The 15,251-nt window shown below is 44.6% G+C and overlaps 1 protein-coding gene across 18 annotated transcripts in view; it reads left to right on the forward strand.

Annotated features, from left to right (window-relative positions):
- MAST2 (microtubule associated serine/threonine kinase 2) overlaps positions 1 to 15,013 on the forward strand; it is a 213,261-nt gene extending 198,248 nt beyond the window's left edge. For 17 of the 18 annotated variants that reach the window (XM_057430684.1, XM_057430679.1, XM_057430680.1 and 14 more), the window contains 6 exons: positions 3,129 to 3,344; positions 5,130 to 5,356; positions 6,802 to 6,924; positions 7,688 to 7,824; positions 8,046 to 8,233; positions 8,922 to 15,013. In XM_057430684.1, coding sequence (XP_057286667.1) covers positions 3,129 to 3,344; positions 5,130 to 5,356; positions 6,802 to 6,924; positions 7,688 to 7,824; positions 8,046 to 8,233; positions 8,922 to 10,999 — 2,969 coding nt within the window. In that variant the 3' untranslated portion in view covers positions 11,000 to 15,013. The remainder of the gene's footprint in view (positions 1 to 3,128; positions 3,345 to 5,129; positions 5,357 to 6,801; positions 6,925 to 7,687; positions 7,825 to 8,045; positions 8,234 to 8,921) is intronic. The other variant, XM_057430689.1, reaches the window with a different exon arrangement.
- Positions 15,014 to 15,251: the final 238 nt, after the last annotated feature.

The raw sequence follows: 15,251 nt of genomic DNA on the forward strand, positions 1-15,251 counted from the left end.
TTCAAAATTACAGCTTATATTTCAGTCCTGGCACTTCAAATTATTAAGGTCTTCTCATGCTTGAGACCCATATGATCTATGCCTCCTTACAACCACTGTGTGCCTGCCTAAGGCAGCATCATTTTAAGCATTCATCAGAGCAGATCACTGCTGAGTTGGAGCTGGAGAATATGGGTATCAGACACATTAACAGATCCCTGTTTCGTATGGTTTTATCTATCAAAAACTTTTGGAGTAGAGACTTGAAGTTTGCTGGGGTGTGAGGTTTGTGACAGGGACATGCTACTTGCTGTCTCAGCCAGATATCCCAAAATTGAGTCAAGCTGCAGGCTTAAAAAAGTGCATCCTAAGTTTAGTAGAGTGAGTCTTAGAAGCCAGGTTTTGACTTCTTAGAAGCTTTGACTGTCCTGGGGCCAATCTCCAGCACTTGGCTGAGCTGGACCTTCCCTGCAATGGTGCCCTGGGCTGCTGCAGTGCTTGGCTGGGCTCTGGATGCTGAGTGTCCCCAGCTCCTGACCATTTCAGGGCACCAGGAAGGCAAAGGACAAAGGTGCCTGTTTCTGAGAACAGAGGAACAGCTGGGAACTGGTGGGAAGCAGTAAGGATGAAAAAAAGAAAAGCCAGTTTGGACCAATGGAAGAGATTGAAGAATTTGAATAGAAGGTTGGCAGGTTGGTTTACAGCCCGGAAAGCCAGCTGTATCCTGGCTGCATCAAAAGGATCATGACCAGCAGGTCAAAGGAGGTGATCCTGCCCCTCTGCTCTGCTCTCGTGAGATCCTACCTGGAGTATTGTGTGCAGTTCTGGTGTCCTCAACATAAAAAGGACATGGAACTGTTGGAACAAGTCCAGAGGAGGCCATGAGGATGATCAGGGACTGGAGCACCTCCTGTATGAAGATAGGCTGAGAAAGTTGGGGCTGTTCAGCCTGGAGAAGAGAAGGCTGTGTGGAGACCTCATAGCAGCCTTCCAGTATCTGAAAGGGGCCTGTAAGGATGCTGGAGAGAGACTCTTCATCAGGAATTATAGTGATAGGACAAAGGGGAATGGGTTCAAACCTAAACAGGGGAGATTTAGGTTAGCTCTAAGGAAGAAGTTTTTTACTGTGAAGGTGGTGAGGCACTGGAATGGGTTGCCCAAGGAGGTTGTGAATGCTCCATCCCTGACAGTGTTCAAGGCCAGGTTGGACAGAGCCTTGGGTGACATGGCCTAGTGTGAGGTGTCCCTGCCCATGGGAGGGGATTGGAACTGGATGATCTTAAGGAACTTTCCAGTCCAAACCATTCTATGATTCTGTGATTGTATTTGAGAAGGAAGGCATATTTAGGGGAAGAACTAGATAGTAGTGTTAAAGAACAAGGATTAGCTGCGTTAAGAAAATAAAAACAAGTTGGTGGATGAACCTGCGAACAAGCAGGCAAAGCAATTGTGGATGCATTGAGGATGGAAAGGAGAAGAAATGAGTACTGGGCAAGGAGTCAGAATGACAGCAAGACTGGACATGGACAAAGTGAAGGGCACTGGGCAGATGTGATGGTGAATTGATAGCAGAAGGTGGAAATGCGTTAGAGGAAATTCACCTCCATACTAAAGCCAAAGAACCCCACATCTCATTATTCCTCTTCTGCAATCCAGTCTGTGAAATTCCTTCAGAATTGTCCCATTTTCCACTTTGGCTCATCCTTCCAGAACAGGCCCAGTGCTTCCATCATGTACTCCATTAACCCGTGAGAGGAGGTATAGGAATGAAGGAAGTAAGGTACCACATACTTGGATGACATAGGTGTCATAGGGGAACCTTAGTTTGTCCATTTCATACTAAAAGAACCAGAAACACGCTACTAAAAATTGTGAGAACACCTTAATTACAAATACAAGTATCTACAAGTTGAAATAGGCAAAACACAAAGCTTCCCTGGGCAGCTGCTCACCTGAGCCTAATGCATTAGAGCAGTCTTTAATCTGGGATTCAGGGATACCATTGCTTCAGTGTCCCCAGTCTGCACAGTTAAGTCAGAGGCAGGGAACTGCAAGAAAGGATTTTATTCCTGTCACTGTCTTGAAGTGCTCTGCTAATGTTTATCACAGCCTTTTCACACGCAGCCTCCAATTCGGGTGTCTTCATTGTCTGGGAGCCTAATTTGAAGCTCTGTGGCTGTTAAATGTGAACACGCATCTCGTACTGAGGTCTGTGGGAATGGTGCTTTGAATTTTTATTTCCGTGGTACTTCCTGCTTGACTTAGTATGCAGAGCAGTGGTGCCCACTTAAATAACGATGATCAATGTTTTGTTCTGTCCTCATTGCTCAAAATGTGGCCCTAAGGCTTTATTTATTGCACGCTGCTTAAAATTTGCTTTTGAAGACAGAATGATTAATTTCCCTTGTGGACTTGCTGTGATGCTCATCACTTTAATTTCTAAGCACCTTGTAAATTCTAATTAATGTATTTTCACAGAGCCCCTTGAAGGCATCAGATGGGGAACTGAGGCACTGAGCTCGAGTACAGCACCCTCAGCCCTCAGCATTGTTACATGCCCAGTCTGATTTTCAAGCTTATTTTGCATTTTATGTATAATTATAGCAGGTTAAGTAATTTAAGACTAAATTGCAGTGGTGCACACAAGGGGACAAATTAAGGTTGTCTTTGCCATCCACATTTTTACTTTCCCTGATTTTAGTACTTTCACATTCTCTTAAAATGGATTTTTTATGTGCAGCTCCAGTAGAACCTGGCTCTTCTACTACAGGCAGTTTTAACTTAAAGATTGACAGTTCTTGCTGGTTGTAAAACTGGAGCACTTCCCATAAAGCTGTTTTCATCTGTGAACAATCCCATTGAAATGACTTGCCTGCAGAACTGCACCGCAGTTTTAGGATTCATGTAACTGCTACTCAGCAACGTGATTTCATTAGCGAGCTTTTCCAACAGAACAGAAGCTGCTAATTTTCTGTATTCAGAATAAGACCATTTCTGTAAATAAAAATTCAAGCCCTGGGGTTTCTTCTTAGGAAAATTTACTCTTGGACTTCATGTAAACATGACTTTGATTTAATGTATTTTGCCTGTAGGGGAATAGACTGTTAGGAATTCCCTGTGGTTCTAATCTGTTTTAATTTAAACTGTAGCTGGGAGCACTGCAGATTTCTCTGATCCACGAGCTCGCAGTAATAGCAATGAAGGCCCAGACTTTACCACTCCAAAAGCCATCAGCGATTTGGCAGTGCGGCGGGCACGACACAGGTTGCTCTCTGGGGAATCAGGGGAGAAACGTACCTCAAGACCTATCAATAAAGTGATTAAATCAGCATCCGCTACTGCCTTGTCTCTCCTGATTCCCTCAGGTAAGGAATGCCTCGGGTGAGGCATTGTCAGAATCTGCAAGCACTGAACAAAAGGTGTGCAGACAGAACCTCCCCATTTGCTCTTCTGGAATAATGCCCTCGCTGGCAGGAGGGGAGAGATCTAACTTTTACAGTCGGTTTAATATTTACTACTCAGCAGGATAATGAGTACTGCTTTGCCATAGACAGGAGCGTTGTGTGTGTGGTCTGACTGCAGCTTCTGCAAATGGCAGCTGGGCCTTATTCTCTCCCTAGTTTTGTTCAAATTAGCTCCTAGCTGGTCTCTAGACAATGGTGCAGCAAGGAGGTATAGAGACATGGGACAGTTTTAACCCTCAGAGTACTATTTTTGGGGGGTCACATGCTAACTACAGCGCTGTGTGGGAACTGAAGGTGTCTGGTGCATTCATGCACCAGGAAGTTTCAGTAACTCCAGGTAATTTGTTTGAGATTAAGTGTTTAAGAATTCAGTAGTGTGAGTGACTCACAAAGTGAGTCATTGAATAGCTTACCTCGTTGGCACGGCTCTGTCTCCAAGCAGAGCCAGATCTTGACAATTCCTCATGTCAGGTGGTAGATTCTAGTGAGCCCAACCATGCCAAGCTGTGACAGACTGGTTCAGCAGGAGGCTCTCCCTACAAGGACTTTGTCCCTTTTTCCAGAGGATAAGACCATGCTGTGTCTCCAGGGCTGTACCTGTTCCTGCCTAGGTGGGAAGAGGGAATTACAGCTTGTCCATGAGCGCCAACCCAGCAGAACCTGCTGGCAGAGCAGTGCCTTGCCCTCTCAGATGGGGAGCTGGAGGCAGGTATGCAACTGCTTCTTGGCACTGTCGTGGTGATGCACATTACATTTCTTGTGGTTTGGGCATTGGTTGCTTTTCAAACTACAAACTCCCTCATGAAAATCTCTAAAACGTGTATTTAATCACCCAGTAAAGGTCCCTCCAGAGCTGCTGCCGTCTGCCAGGTAAATATGTGCTGGGCAATTCAGCAGGTGTTTCTTAATGGATTAGAGATTACTTTTTACAGCTGCATTTAGTATTCCTGCTCTTTGGGTTGATTTTACTGATGTTGACCAGCTTCACTTTAAAACAAGAGTTCTGTATTTGCTTTGTATTTTTCAAAGTGTATGTTGTTCCACGAGCAAACAGGGTCAGATAGGTTAGCCGGTAGCCCAGCCCTTGGCTGTTCAGTTGGGAAACACACTCTAAAATGCACTTGTGGTGGTTTTTTTCAGTAACAGAGTCCCTGCAGTAGCTAATATTTTAGAGCAGTGAATTTAAAACACTGTCAAAACTACCTGGATGTAGTTGTTGTCTGACTGCCTACCAATTTTTTGTGTGATTACTAACTAATTTTGGTTCATCTCAGCTCCAACGTATAACTTGCACCAAGATCTAGAGACTGCCTGATCTTTTGGAGAAGGATAATAAGTCATAACCTTGAAAAGGGGGTGTTCTAGGGTTGTGCCTAGAGCAAATGTTTATGATGGGTTGTAAATCCCTGGAAGAGAAGTAAACACTGTGAGCCAACTGTAAGCCTAGGCAAGCAGTGCTGCTGTACTAAATACACACCTCCAAATGTGTTTTTTGGGGACACTGTTGATTTTCGTATTTCAAAGCATGAATTAGTTGAAGCTGCAGGCAAGCCCAGCTCTGGTGAAGACCAGAAGCCTTAAGAGCACTGGGAGAGGCTTTTTCTTAGCTGTTCTCTTAACAAGAATTTTCTCTCTTTTGGAGGCTTGCTTTCCTAATTTTTGCCCACCTTTGTGTCATCACTTTAGATCACCACACGTGTTCTCCATTGGCCAGTCCAATGTCACCTCATTCTCTCTCCTCCAACCCATCTTCGAGGGACTCCTCACCCAGCCGCGACTTTTCTCCTGCTATCGCAAACCTGAAACCACCAATCATCATCCATCGGGCTGGAAAGAAATACGGTTTCACTCTCCGTGCCATTCGCGTCTATATGGGTGACAGTGATATCTACACTGTGCATCACATGGTCTGGGTATGTCTCTGCTTTTCTAAAATGAGTACCCTCAGGGCCAGAAATGCATTTAGCCGGGGGTGTGGGATTTATCTTACCCTGTTTTCTTTCGGGGGTGGGAGAAACCCTTCCAAAATAAATAACTTGGGGTTGTACCTGCATCGGTTTTCAAGCCCCATCAGAGCACCACAGCAACCTTTCTTTCCTTCTTTCTTCCCTGGTTACATGAATCCACCTTCTTTCACCTGTAGCACATACTTTAAAGCATGTTTCTGTGTACATACCCTCTTTCTCCTAATTGGGGTTGTTGCATGAGGGCCACTCATAGCTAATTTATTCAGACCTATGTTGGTGATTGTAGCCAGCTTCTGATCACTTTGGTCTGCTGGGGTTTTCCAAGCAGTCACTTGGAATTGATTACAAGCCTTAAAGCATCACTGTTGCTATGTTGATTGCCTAGGGATTCAGCTCTTGGCTTAGTGTTGTGCTGTGCTGAAAGGTCTGGTTTCCATGTCTGTATCTCTTCCTTCCCATTAAGTCTGGTACTTGAGCTCTGTGTTCCTTTTTTGTTAACCTGTATGACTTCTAGGAAGGATCCATTCCCCAAAGCAGTGTTGTTTATATTGTGTAGCTAGGGAGAATGGAGCCAGGGTAGAGGTTGTTTGTTTTTCTCCTTGTATCTCTCTTCGTTAGACAATTTGGACTTCATATGCTTTGATTGTTATTTAACTCTCATTCTTACCTAGAAAATAATTGAAGCTGCATTTTTCCCTTGCTTCTCTCTGCTTTCCTTGAAAAATGCTGAGTTTACCAAGATACTGATTTGTAGTCTTTCTGGATAGAGGGAGAGTTGTAGTATTCTCAAGTGTATCTGTCTCCTCACTGTAAAGAAGGCTTACCCTTCTGAACAGTGATGGGGAAAGGCATTGTGTTCATGGGGGAAAAGATATGATATTGAATAGGTTAATAAAGGATGGAGAGTGGAAAAAGAAGCACTGTTTGGGATGAGATGCAACCCCTAAACACCTGGCACAGAGTCCTATTTAAAAGACTGTTGGCTGCCTTGGGTTACAGCATGTCAGTGGAAGGATGCTGGATTTGAGATGGCAGAGGAATTGAAAAAGATTGAATGCTTGTCTGGATATCAAGAATATCTAGTTAATGTTCCCGAGTGCTGAAAATACTTGGAATCGTGTTAAGCCTTTTCGTTGAGAGGAGCTGGTCTCTTGGTCAGCTTAACCATCCTGGATGGATGGACTGGGAGAAGACTGGCAGGGTGCTGGGGGAGGAATGGAAGAGCCCAGGTTTTTGTGCTTGGTTGTGCCAGTCTGTGGTTTCTTTCACCCTTCTTTGAAGCAGCTGGTGCTGGCTGCAGCAGAGGTGAGATGGATGGACTTTGAGTCTGATCTGGTCAGCAGCATTGTACATTCCTTTTCTCAAATCAGTCATCCCCTTCTTGTTGCCAGCACGTGGAGGAAGGCGGCCCAGCACATGAAGCAGGTCTGCGTGAAGGGGATCTAATAACCCACGTCAATGGGGAGCCAGTCAATGGACTGGTGCACACAGAAGTGGTGGAGCTGATTCTGAAGGTAGGGACTCAGCACTGCTAGATCTTGGAAAAAAGAGCCAGCTTGTTTAAAACAGTGTAGGTATCTAATTGCATTGTCTGTAATACAAGTATGTACACAGCACCTACTGGTATATAAAAGCAGCCTTGTAATGGTTGGTCTTAAAATTATCCATTTAAATGAGTTGTGTTTTGATACCTTCTCTGAGCTGTATCCATTTACAGAAGTAAAACCCAAAGGTTTGGACTGTTCCAAAAGGCAGAAGTCTTCAGGACTGCAAATAGAGGAGCAATAAAAATTATTTTATAAGGATTAATTTTTTCCTTTTTTTTCCTTTTTTTTTTTAAGATGAGACAAGCCAGGCTCTGTGTTGCAGAATCAGCATGATAGATGCCTGATATGCTCACATCTGCTGTCAGCCAGAGCACTGGGAATAGGATTGGTGACAGAATATCACTTTGTTCAAGTTTCCAAGTATAACAAGTATTAAATTGAGGCAGTTGGGATCTCAATGGGAGAGGTCAGATGCTGTGTTCTATCTGCTCTGGGAAGCTTTACCTACCAGCTGGGGTCTGAGCTAATCATTTGTGAAAGCCTGACTAAAGAGGGCTCTCTCAGCAATTCCTTAATAAATGATAGCTGGAAATGCAAAGGGGAAAATGGAGTTTGACAGAGGATTACAAAATGGCAGGCAGCAATAAACCAGCAGCCTAGCTGCTTAGCCTGCAGATCTGCTTCAAACAGCAATGTTTTAAGCGATGCCTCTGTGCCTTGTTTCTGACAGAGTGGAAATAAAGTGTCCATCTCCACCACACCATTTGAGAACACATCCATCAAAGTTGGCCCAGCCCGAAAAGCCAGCTACAAATCCAAGATGGCTCGTAGGAACAAGAAGAGCAAAACTAAGGATGGTCAGGAAAGGTTTGTTGTGATGTTTCTCCTTGAAAATTAAGCGGTAACCAACATAATGGAAGAGAGATCTTGCCAAATCAATTTCCAGATGATATATAGCAGCACCTACATCTTTCAGTTCTTTTTGTTTTCTTTTTCTCTTTAGTTGTACCATAAGTTTGACTGAAATGTGCCAATAAAGGTTTGGGCTCATTTGGGCTTGTAAACAACTTCTGAATGCTCTTCCACAGTAAGAAGAAGAGTTCTTTGCTGAGGAAGATCACTAAACAAGCGTCACTGCTTCACACCAGCCGGAGTTTATCTTCACTAAACCGTTCTCTGTCTTCTGGAGAAAGCGTGCCTGGCTCTCCAACTCACAACCTGTCTCCTCGGTCGCCAACGCAGAGTTACAGATCCACTCCCGAGTCTGTGCACTCAGGTAAAGAAAGAAACAAAAGAAACCAAACCCAAAACATCCCTACAGAGTGATAAACCTTGGAGAAGATTTGTGCTTATTGATTAATTTTTGAAGTGAAATACACAGCAGCAGGTATTAGGTCTGTTTGTGAAGGGAAACAACAGCTGTGATGTCGATTACCTTAAGTATGGATGTATTCCTTTTCATCGATTCACTTAAAAATGAAAATCCATACATCCTTTTAAGAAGGCATTTGCTGTACTACAGCATCCTTTCACCATCCCTTCACTTTGATGCAAACGTCTGTTGTAAGTTTTTGTAGCAGTTTGACACATTTTCTGTATTAGTTCAGAGAAAAGAAATCAAAACAATGTGGCAAAATTGTATTTGAAAATTGAATCGCTGATGGAATAAAGAGATTTGTGTCTTGAGAATAGCAATAGAACACTTGGTGTATCTGCTTGGAGGAAATCTTTCAGGAAAAACATTCTGGTAGCAGAGTGTTTCTTACTATATCCTGGTGTTGTGTGACAGTGATGGGATTTTTCCATCAGAAGCAATGCAGTATTACCTTATAATATTGCAACAGTGCTTTGTGGTAATGTGGCATTTTGTCTTGATTTTGCATGTCTTATTTTCAATAACTTGTTTTAGTGGTCAGATATATATTAATGTTCTTACTCTTTTTTTTTTAACTCCCTCCTCTAAGTTGGTGGCAATTCTTCCCAGAGCAGCTCTCCCAGTTCCAGCGTTCCCAATTCTCCAGCCAGCTCTGGACACATCCGCCCCAGCTCTCTACATGGACTAGCACCAAAGCTTCAAAGGCAGTACAGATCTCCGAGGCGTAAATCTGCAGGAAACATCCCTCTGTCACCGCTAGCTCACACTCCATCACCAACCCCACAGTCCACATCGCCGCAGCGCTCCCCATCTCCTTTACCAGGACACTCAGTTGGCAGCTCCAGTATTATTCAGTCTTTTCCAGTAAAGCTGCACTCCTCTCCACCACTGGTGAGGCAGATTTCTCGCCCCAAAAGTGCTGAACCCCCTAGGTCTCCTTTGCTAAAGAGAGTTCAGTCGGCCGAGAAACTGGCTGCCTCGCTGTCCTCTTCTGAGAAGAAGCTGGGTTCCTCACGTAAGCACAGCTTGGATATCTCGCACTCTGAATTTAAGAAGGAGATGCTACAGAGGGATCCTAGCCTCCAGAGCTTACAAGAATCTGCGAATGAAACAACAGGCGGCAAACTGGGGCTAGCAGAAAAGGGGATGTTGCAGAAGCCGGGTTCACGGAAGTTGGGTGCTATCCGACAGGACAGGGTGGAGAGAAGGGAGTCCCTGCAAAAGCAAGAGGCTATCAGAGAAGTGGACTCTTCCGAAGACGAAACGGATGATGGGTCAGAAGATAGTCAGGATGGGAGAAGACTCGACAAGCCCCCTGACAGTGGAGACCAAGGCTCGGATTCTTTTAATGAGGATAATAAGTTTTCATCTAAATTGGAAAGCAAGGATAGTATTGAAGATGATGCCTTTCTACCTGAAGACCCGAAAGGTACGGAAGATTTGCAGAAGGGAACTAATCAACAAGCCAAGCCTGTTTCAGAGCCACTGCAAATCAGTGCGCAGCCTTCCCCATCAGGGGTCCTCCCAAGAGCTTCTCCACAAAAATTAGCTGATTCAGAAAAGCCATTACTAAGGTCAGAAACAACTGCAAAGGAACAAAAATTGCCAGAAAACAAAACTTTTGAGTGTTTTGGTCCAAAAGAGAAACCTTCTGAAGCAATCAAAGACCTAGGGAGAACTACAAGTACTCAAAAACCAACAGATCGGACAGAACGTATACAGTGCCCATCTATCAAACTCCCAGAACTTGAAGAAGGTGACTCTTCAGGGGCCTCGTGTAGTAAGTTTGACCAGAAGGACCCTTTGCTAACAGAAAGCAGCCAGAAGAAACAGGACTCTAAACCTCTGCTGGCACTTTCTTCATGGTGCACGGCAAGCGTGAGCATTCCTCCCTCGGTAAGCCCCGTGGGCCACAGCGAGAAGGATCGCAAGGAGACCCTTCAGCCTGCAGAACAGCACAGCCCCTCGTTTCTGTCTCCTAGAAGCCCAAGTGAGGTGTCCCAAAAAAGTCCTTCTGCTGAAAAGCAGCCCAGCTCGTCCCAGGCAGAGAGTGCTCCAACTGCCAGCAAAACCAGCCCAGCAGGTCCTGTATCCTCCACGCTCCTCATCCCCGGCGCTATCGAAAGAGCTCTCTCCGTGTCTCAGTTAGTACCGCTAGCTCAGAGTGTCTTGGGCCCTTTGAAGCTCAGTATGTCTGGTTCTGGGGAGGTGGAAAAGAGAAAGGATTTCCCCCATTTGGGTGCCTCCTGTAAAGAAGAGAGGGATTTGAAACAAAAAAGACAGGAAGCTTCACAAGCAGGAGCGTGTCAAGAGAAAGCCAAACTATCTAGCACAGACAGTCTGACGGCAAGGAGCGGATCCTGCACAGAGTCGTTACACTCAGCCAAGCCCTGGGAGGCAACGTGTCCTGTGGTGGCAAAAAAGGAGGCGACTTTTTGCAGTGCTGAAGCACCTGAAGCGTTGGGAGGTAGCTGCAAAACCACTCCATTGAAAGAGCTGTCTCACGCTCTTGGACAAGCAGCTCTGAGAGCCTCTCCTCTGCCAGATGGCAGCACGAGGCCCTCAAAAGAAGGGACTCTGGCGCAAGCAAAAAGCAAAGAGGTTGGAAACCAGTTAAAAATACAAGACTTTCCCCTGTCACATGATGATGCTGTAAAGAAAACATAGCAGCATCCCTGGTACGAGTGGACTGGAGCATTCTACATTCAAAATAGAGACTGCATGTTTGAATTTTGTAATATACACTAATATAAAATAGAACTTGTGTACATCTATTTTTGGGAGGGTTTTTTTCATACTGTTTTTTGTGTTTTTTCATCCTTGCTATTCTATTTTTGTACACAGTAATGCTTGCTGTTTGAGGTCTCTTTAGAACAGGGTATCTTTAAAGCAGGGCTTAAGAAACAGTTTGTTTTATTTTATTTGTTTTTTTTCCCCTTCCAGACTTTTTATTTTGCCTGAGTTTAGGGCCTGTTGTGCTCTTCCCTCTAATCCTGCATTTATTTGAGATCCCAAAAGTTCTGAGTACAAAAAAGGCAGCTTACTTTTAAATTTCTGCCTTTCAGTTTTCTCTTTGAAATGCCATTGAAATTCACAGATTTCAGGTTTGGTCTTTGAATTTACAATCTGATGTCCTTGGACAAGGAGAAGAAACTACTCTCATCCTCAGGTTGTTCTGGAGCTGCAAACCCTCTTCAGTGCAAGTGAGAGCTCTTTGTCACCATGTGCATCACAGTCCTTAGAGGGTCCAGAGGCAAGGGACTTGGCTGGAGGGGTCAGACACAGAGAGATCCGTGTCTGCTCTTTAAACCCAGTAAAAGTAGTTTTCAATGGAATTATCTGAAAGAGAAATCCCCAATCCGTAAGCTGTTTGGGGGGGGATTGTTTTTACTTATCGTTTATGAGACACTTGGCAACTTTTCCCTCTGTTTTTATAATTTTAGTGATGTTTTCTCTTTCTTTCTCTGGCTTCAATTCACAACTTGCCCTGCCTCAGAATAAATGACCCCAGGAAAGGGGTGCCTTGTAGGTTGGTCTTAAAGTAGAGAACTCTGTAGTCGCGTGTTCTCCAGTATGTGTCAGGCAAAGTTATCTTGATGATAAATGGCCTTTGGAGACTTTTCCTTCTCTTGGTGAGTCTAAATAGGTAGGGATTCTAAGGTGTTCCTTAACATTTCTGAATTGGAGCTTGGGAAACTTGCTGAGTTTTCTGAATCTGCCCGTTTTAAAAACAAAAGAATCCTGTGAAGAGTTCGGATTCCTCGAGTTCTGTGGACAAGCTGCAAGCAGACTTCAAAACACATGTGATATTTTAAGATTTCAGCTTTGATAGCTAGATCATTTCCACTGCTGAGGTCACTTTCCATTAAGAAAATTAACTCTCTGCTCTTAGGTTTAGACATTGCTTTGCTTTAAGTGTGACCAACTCTGGATAACAGTGCTCTTTGCTGGGGATTAGATCAATAATCATACACCAGTAAACATGTCGAGTGGTGATACCTATAGCACTGTAAAGCCATTTCTTCATCCAGTTAAAGGTTCCTCTCAATGAACACTCCCATCATTTGTCCCAGATTGTGCTCAGCTTTTAATCTAGTCTTGTCTGAGTGTATCTCCTTGCGGATCACCCGCAAGGTCTAGTATCCTGCTCACTGGCTTATGCTGTTAGAAGCAGAATGACTGCAACGGTATTTCAAGCTAAAATCTGCCTCTGTTGGTCTGATTTCATTACACCGCTGCCTTCTTCAGTGTCTTGTTTTTTTCTGTACTTGAAGTTTTGATTTGCTTTCCCCTAAGTGCAGATATGTTTTTCTATAGGAATAGATTTCCTCCAACTCTTTCAACTTGATTTCAGCTCAATCCACAAATCACAAAAGTCTCTGGAATCTCACCCTGCTTCTTTATGTGTAACTGTTGTTTCCCCCCTCGCCCCATTATATACTTGATTTTGGCTGCTTGGATTTCATTTCTGGACCAAGTTTTGGTTTGGACTTTTCTTTTTTAACATGTTTAAAAGAGTGTTTACTCTGTGTGTCTGTGTGAACATGTATGGTGTTGTTAATACACTAACCAAAGCCTCAATGCTCCCAGATAACACGTTAATAAATCTTGCTGTGACGGTATTGAGAGCGGAGCCTGCTGTGCTGTCTCTTTGCTCTTTTCCCTGGAATTCATAGGCTACTCATATACCCTTGGTTTGCAATAATAATCACAATATTTCCACTGCCTTGTCAGGGTCCTGGCTATCTCCAGCCTCTCAAAGCACTCTTGTTGATGAGCATCATTGTGTGCTGATTTGGAGCCATGGCAAGTAAGGAACAGGCTTGGCAGGATCTGGTACTTACCTGTCTGGTTTTCAGCCTGGTGGCTTGATCTGCTTAAACAATTGCTGAGAAACAAGGCCTGATCAGCAGTTGCAGTACAGGATAGAATGGACAGGAGCAGTGAGAAATTGATTCAGCATCCTGAGTCTGTGGTAATTATGAAGACAAGTCTCAGGCTTATGTCCTGAGAGCACCTAACCTCAGCGAGGTTGGAGGTCTCTGTGTAAATCAGTGAGCCCAGGGTTGTGTGAGGACAGGGTCTGACGTGGCTGCTCCCTGGTTGCAGTCCCCTCTTCCTTTCCTTGCAGTGACACAGCTTCTCCTGTGAGCATCCACAAAGGGTGCTGCATTTTAAGAACCTAATGGGAAAACCACCCCCTGCTCCTAGGAGAGAGGGCTGGGTAACCTGGCTCATCCCATGGTGAGGGTCTGAAGGTACCAGCTGTATTAACTGCTGACTGCCTCCCTTTGCAGGTGGTGGTTCCAGTGCTGAATTGCAGTTATCCTTTCCTACGCATAAAAAGAGGAGTTGGAAGCCTTGCTGTGTCACAGCTTTTGCTGCTGTTGTTGCCTGAGCTGGCCCAAGACGAGGTGAGGTGTGTGTTTAGTCACCTCTTTTGTAGCTACGGTACAGAAAGTGATGGGTGCAATTTAAAAAAACATGTGTTTTTGGAAGCCAAAGCCAAACAGCATTGCCAGGAGAGCATCCTAGTGAAGCCACATATCCCCTGTGCCTGGTCAGTCCTGCAGTTCCCCTTGGTGTGCCAGGTTCCACCTTCTGTCAAACTTACCTGGAGCACCTTTGGCAAAAAATCACTTTCTATTAGATTCCGATAATAAACCAGGTAGATACACCAAGACTTACTCCTTGCTCTGCTAAGAAGTGCTTAAACACCTCAGATAAGCTTGTAAAAAGTGTCGGGTGGGAAGGAGATGTTGGAAAAGCTGAGTGAGATGAGTGAGGATGTGTTCCCCAGGGCAGGATCGGACCCGTGGTACGCGAGCAAAGCATTCAGCAAGACAAGAACTTGGCCTCTGTAGATAACCCTCAGACAGGCGGGAGGTAGAAGGTGTGTGTGGTGTGTCTGATGAATGAGCCGTGCATGTAACCATCCCAATACGCTGCTTTCCTGCTTCGTTTCCCTCTTCCCTTCTGTCGGCTTGGCTCTCCTGCTCCTCAGGTGCTGGGGTGACAGCACCAAAGCTGGCTCCAGCCCCTGCAGCTCCTCTCTGCTCCTTCATCTAGCCGCCGCATTCCTGCCCCGTGCCTCATTTCAGTGTTACTTTTCCCTTTGTCTCTTACTGTTGCGAACTAAGAGAAACGGATGATATTTATTGTAAATATTAGACTTTAGCATTGTAACGGCCACTCCTGGGTCCGGATGTCAGAGGCCTTTGGCTGCTATTGTACTGAAGAGCGCTTGCTGGGAAAGGGGTAGGAGTGACCAGTGGTTTTGGTTGCCACACTTGCGTTAAGGTGTGATTTGGAGTATTTTAACTATTAACTATTTCTTTCTTCGGAAGAGGGCAGGATAAAGTCTTTCTCTGGTTTTCTCTTGCTGGATGTGAAGGATAATTCTGTACTTCTAGTAGAAGATTGGACAGAAGTGTGTGTTTCCCTTGTGTTCGATGACCATATCCAGGTGGCTGGGAGAGCGCCTCCTGAGCTGGGCTCCGCCAAGCTGTGTCACTCAGCACTTAGCTAGATAAGAGGAAGTGTGGAATTTCTGTGTTTTTAGAAACTTGAACAATTGCCACATAATAGCGGTGCAATAATTTTTATTCATGTTGTACCTGCATGTCGGTGTTCGAATCCTCCTCCAAAATAAAGAATTTGGGTTTTTTTGTTTTTTTTTTTTGGTTTTTTTACATAAATTCACATTTGTGTCTGTCTCTTGTTGGGTTTCGCCTCAATCTCCTGCAGTGCTGGGGGTGCTTTCAGCATCAACTGGCTGTTGGATGGGGCGGAGAACAGCCTGTGGGGTGCCTGGGTGTGGGAGGTATCGAAGTAAATCTGCCAGGCTGTTTGGGTTTTTGTGTTTCGGATGTATGGATAAGCCAAAGCTTTCCACTCTGAAACTCAAGCCCAAATTTAC

The sequence above is a fragment of the Pezoporus wallicus genome, unplaced genomic scaffold (assembly GCF_028554395.1).
Source record: "Pezoporus wallicus isolate ANWC-B61680 ecotype Strahan unplaced genomic scaffold, APGP_CSIRO_Pwel_v1 contig_10084, whole genome shotgun sequence".
In the NCBI taxonomy this organism is placed as follows: domain Eukaryota; kingdom Metazoa; phylum Chordata; class Aves; order Psittaciformes; family Psittacidae; genus Pezoporus; species Pezoporus wallicus.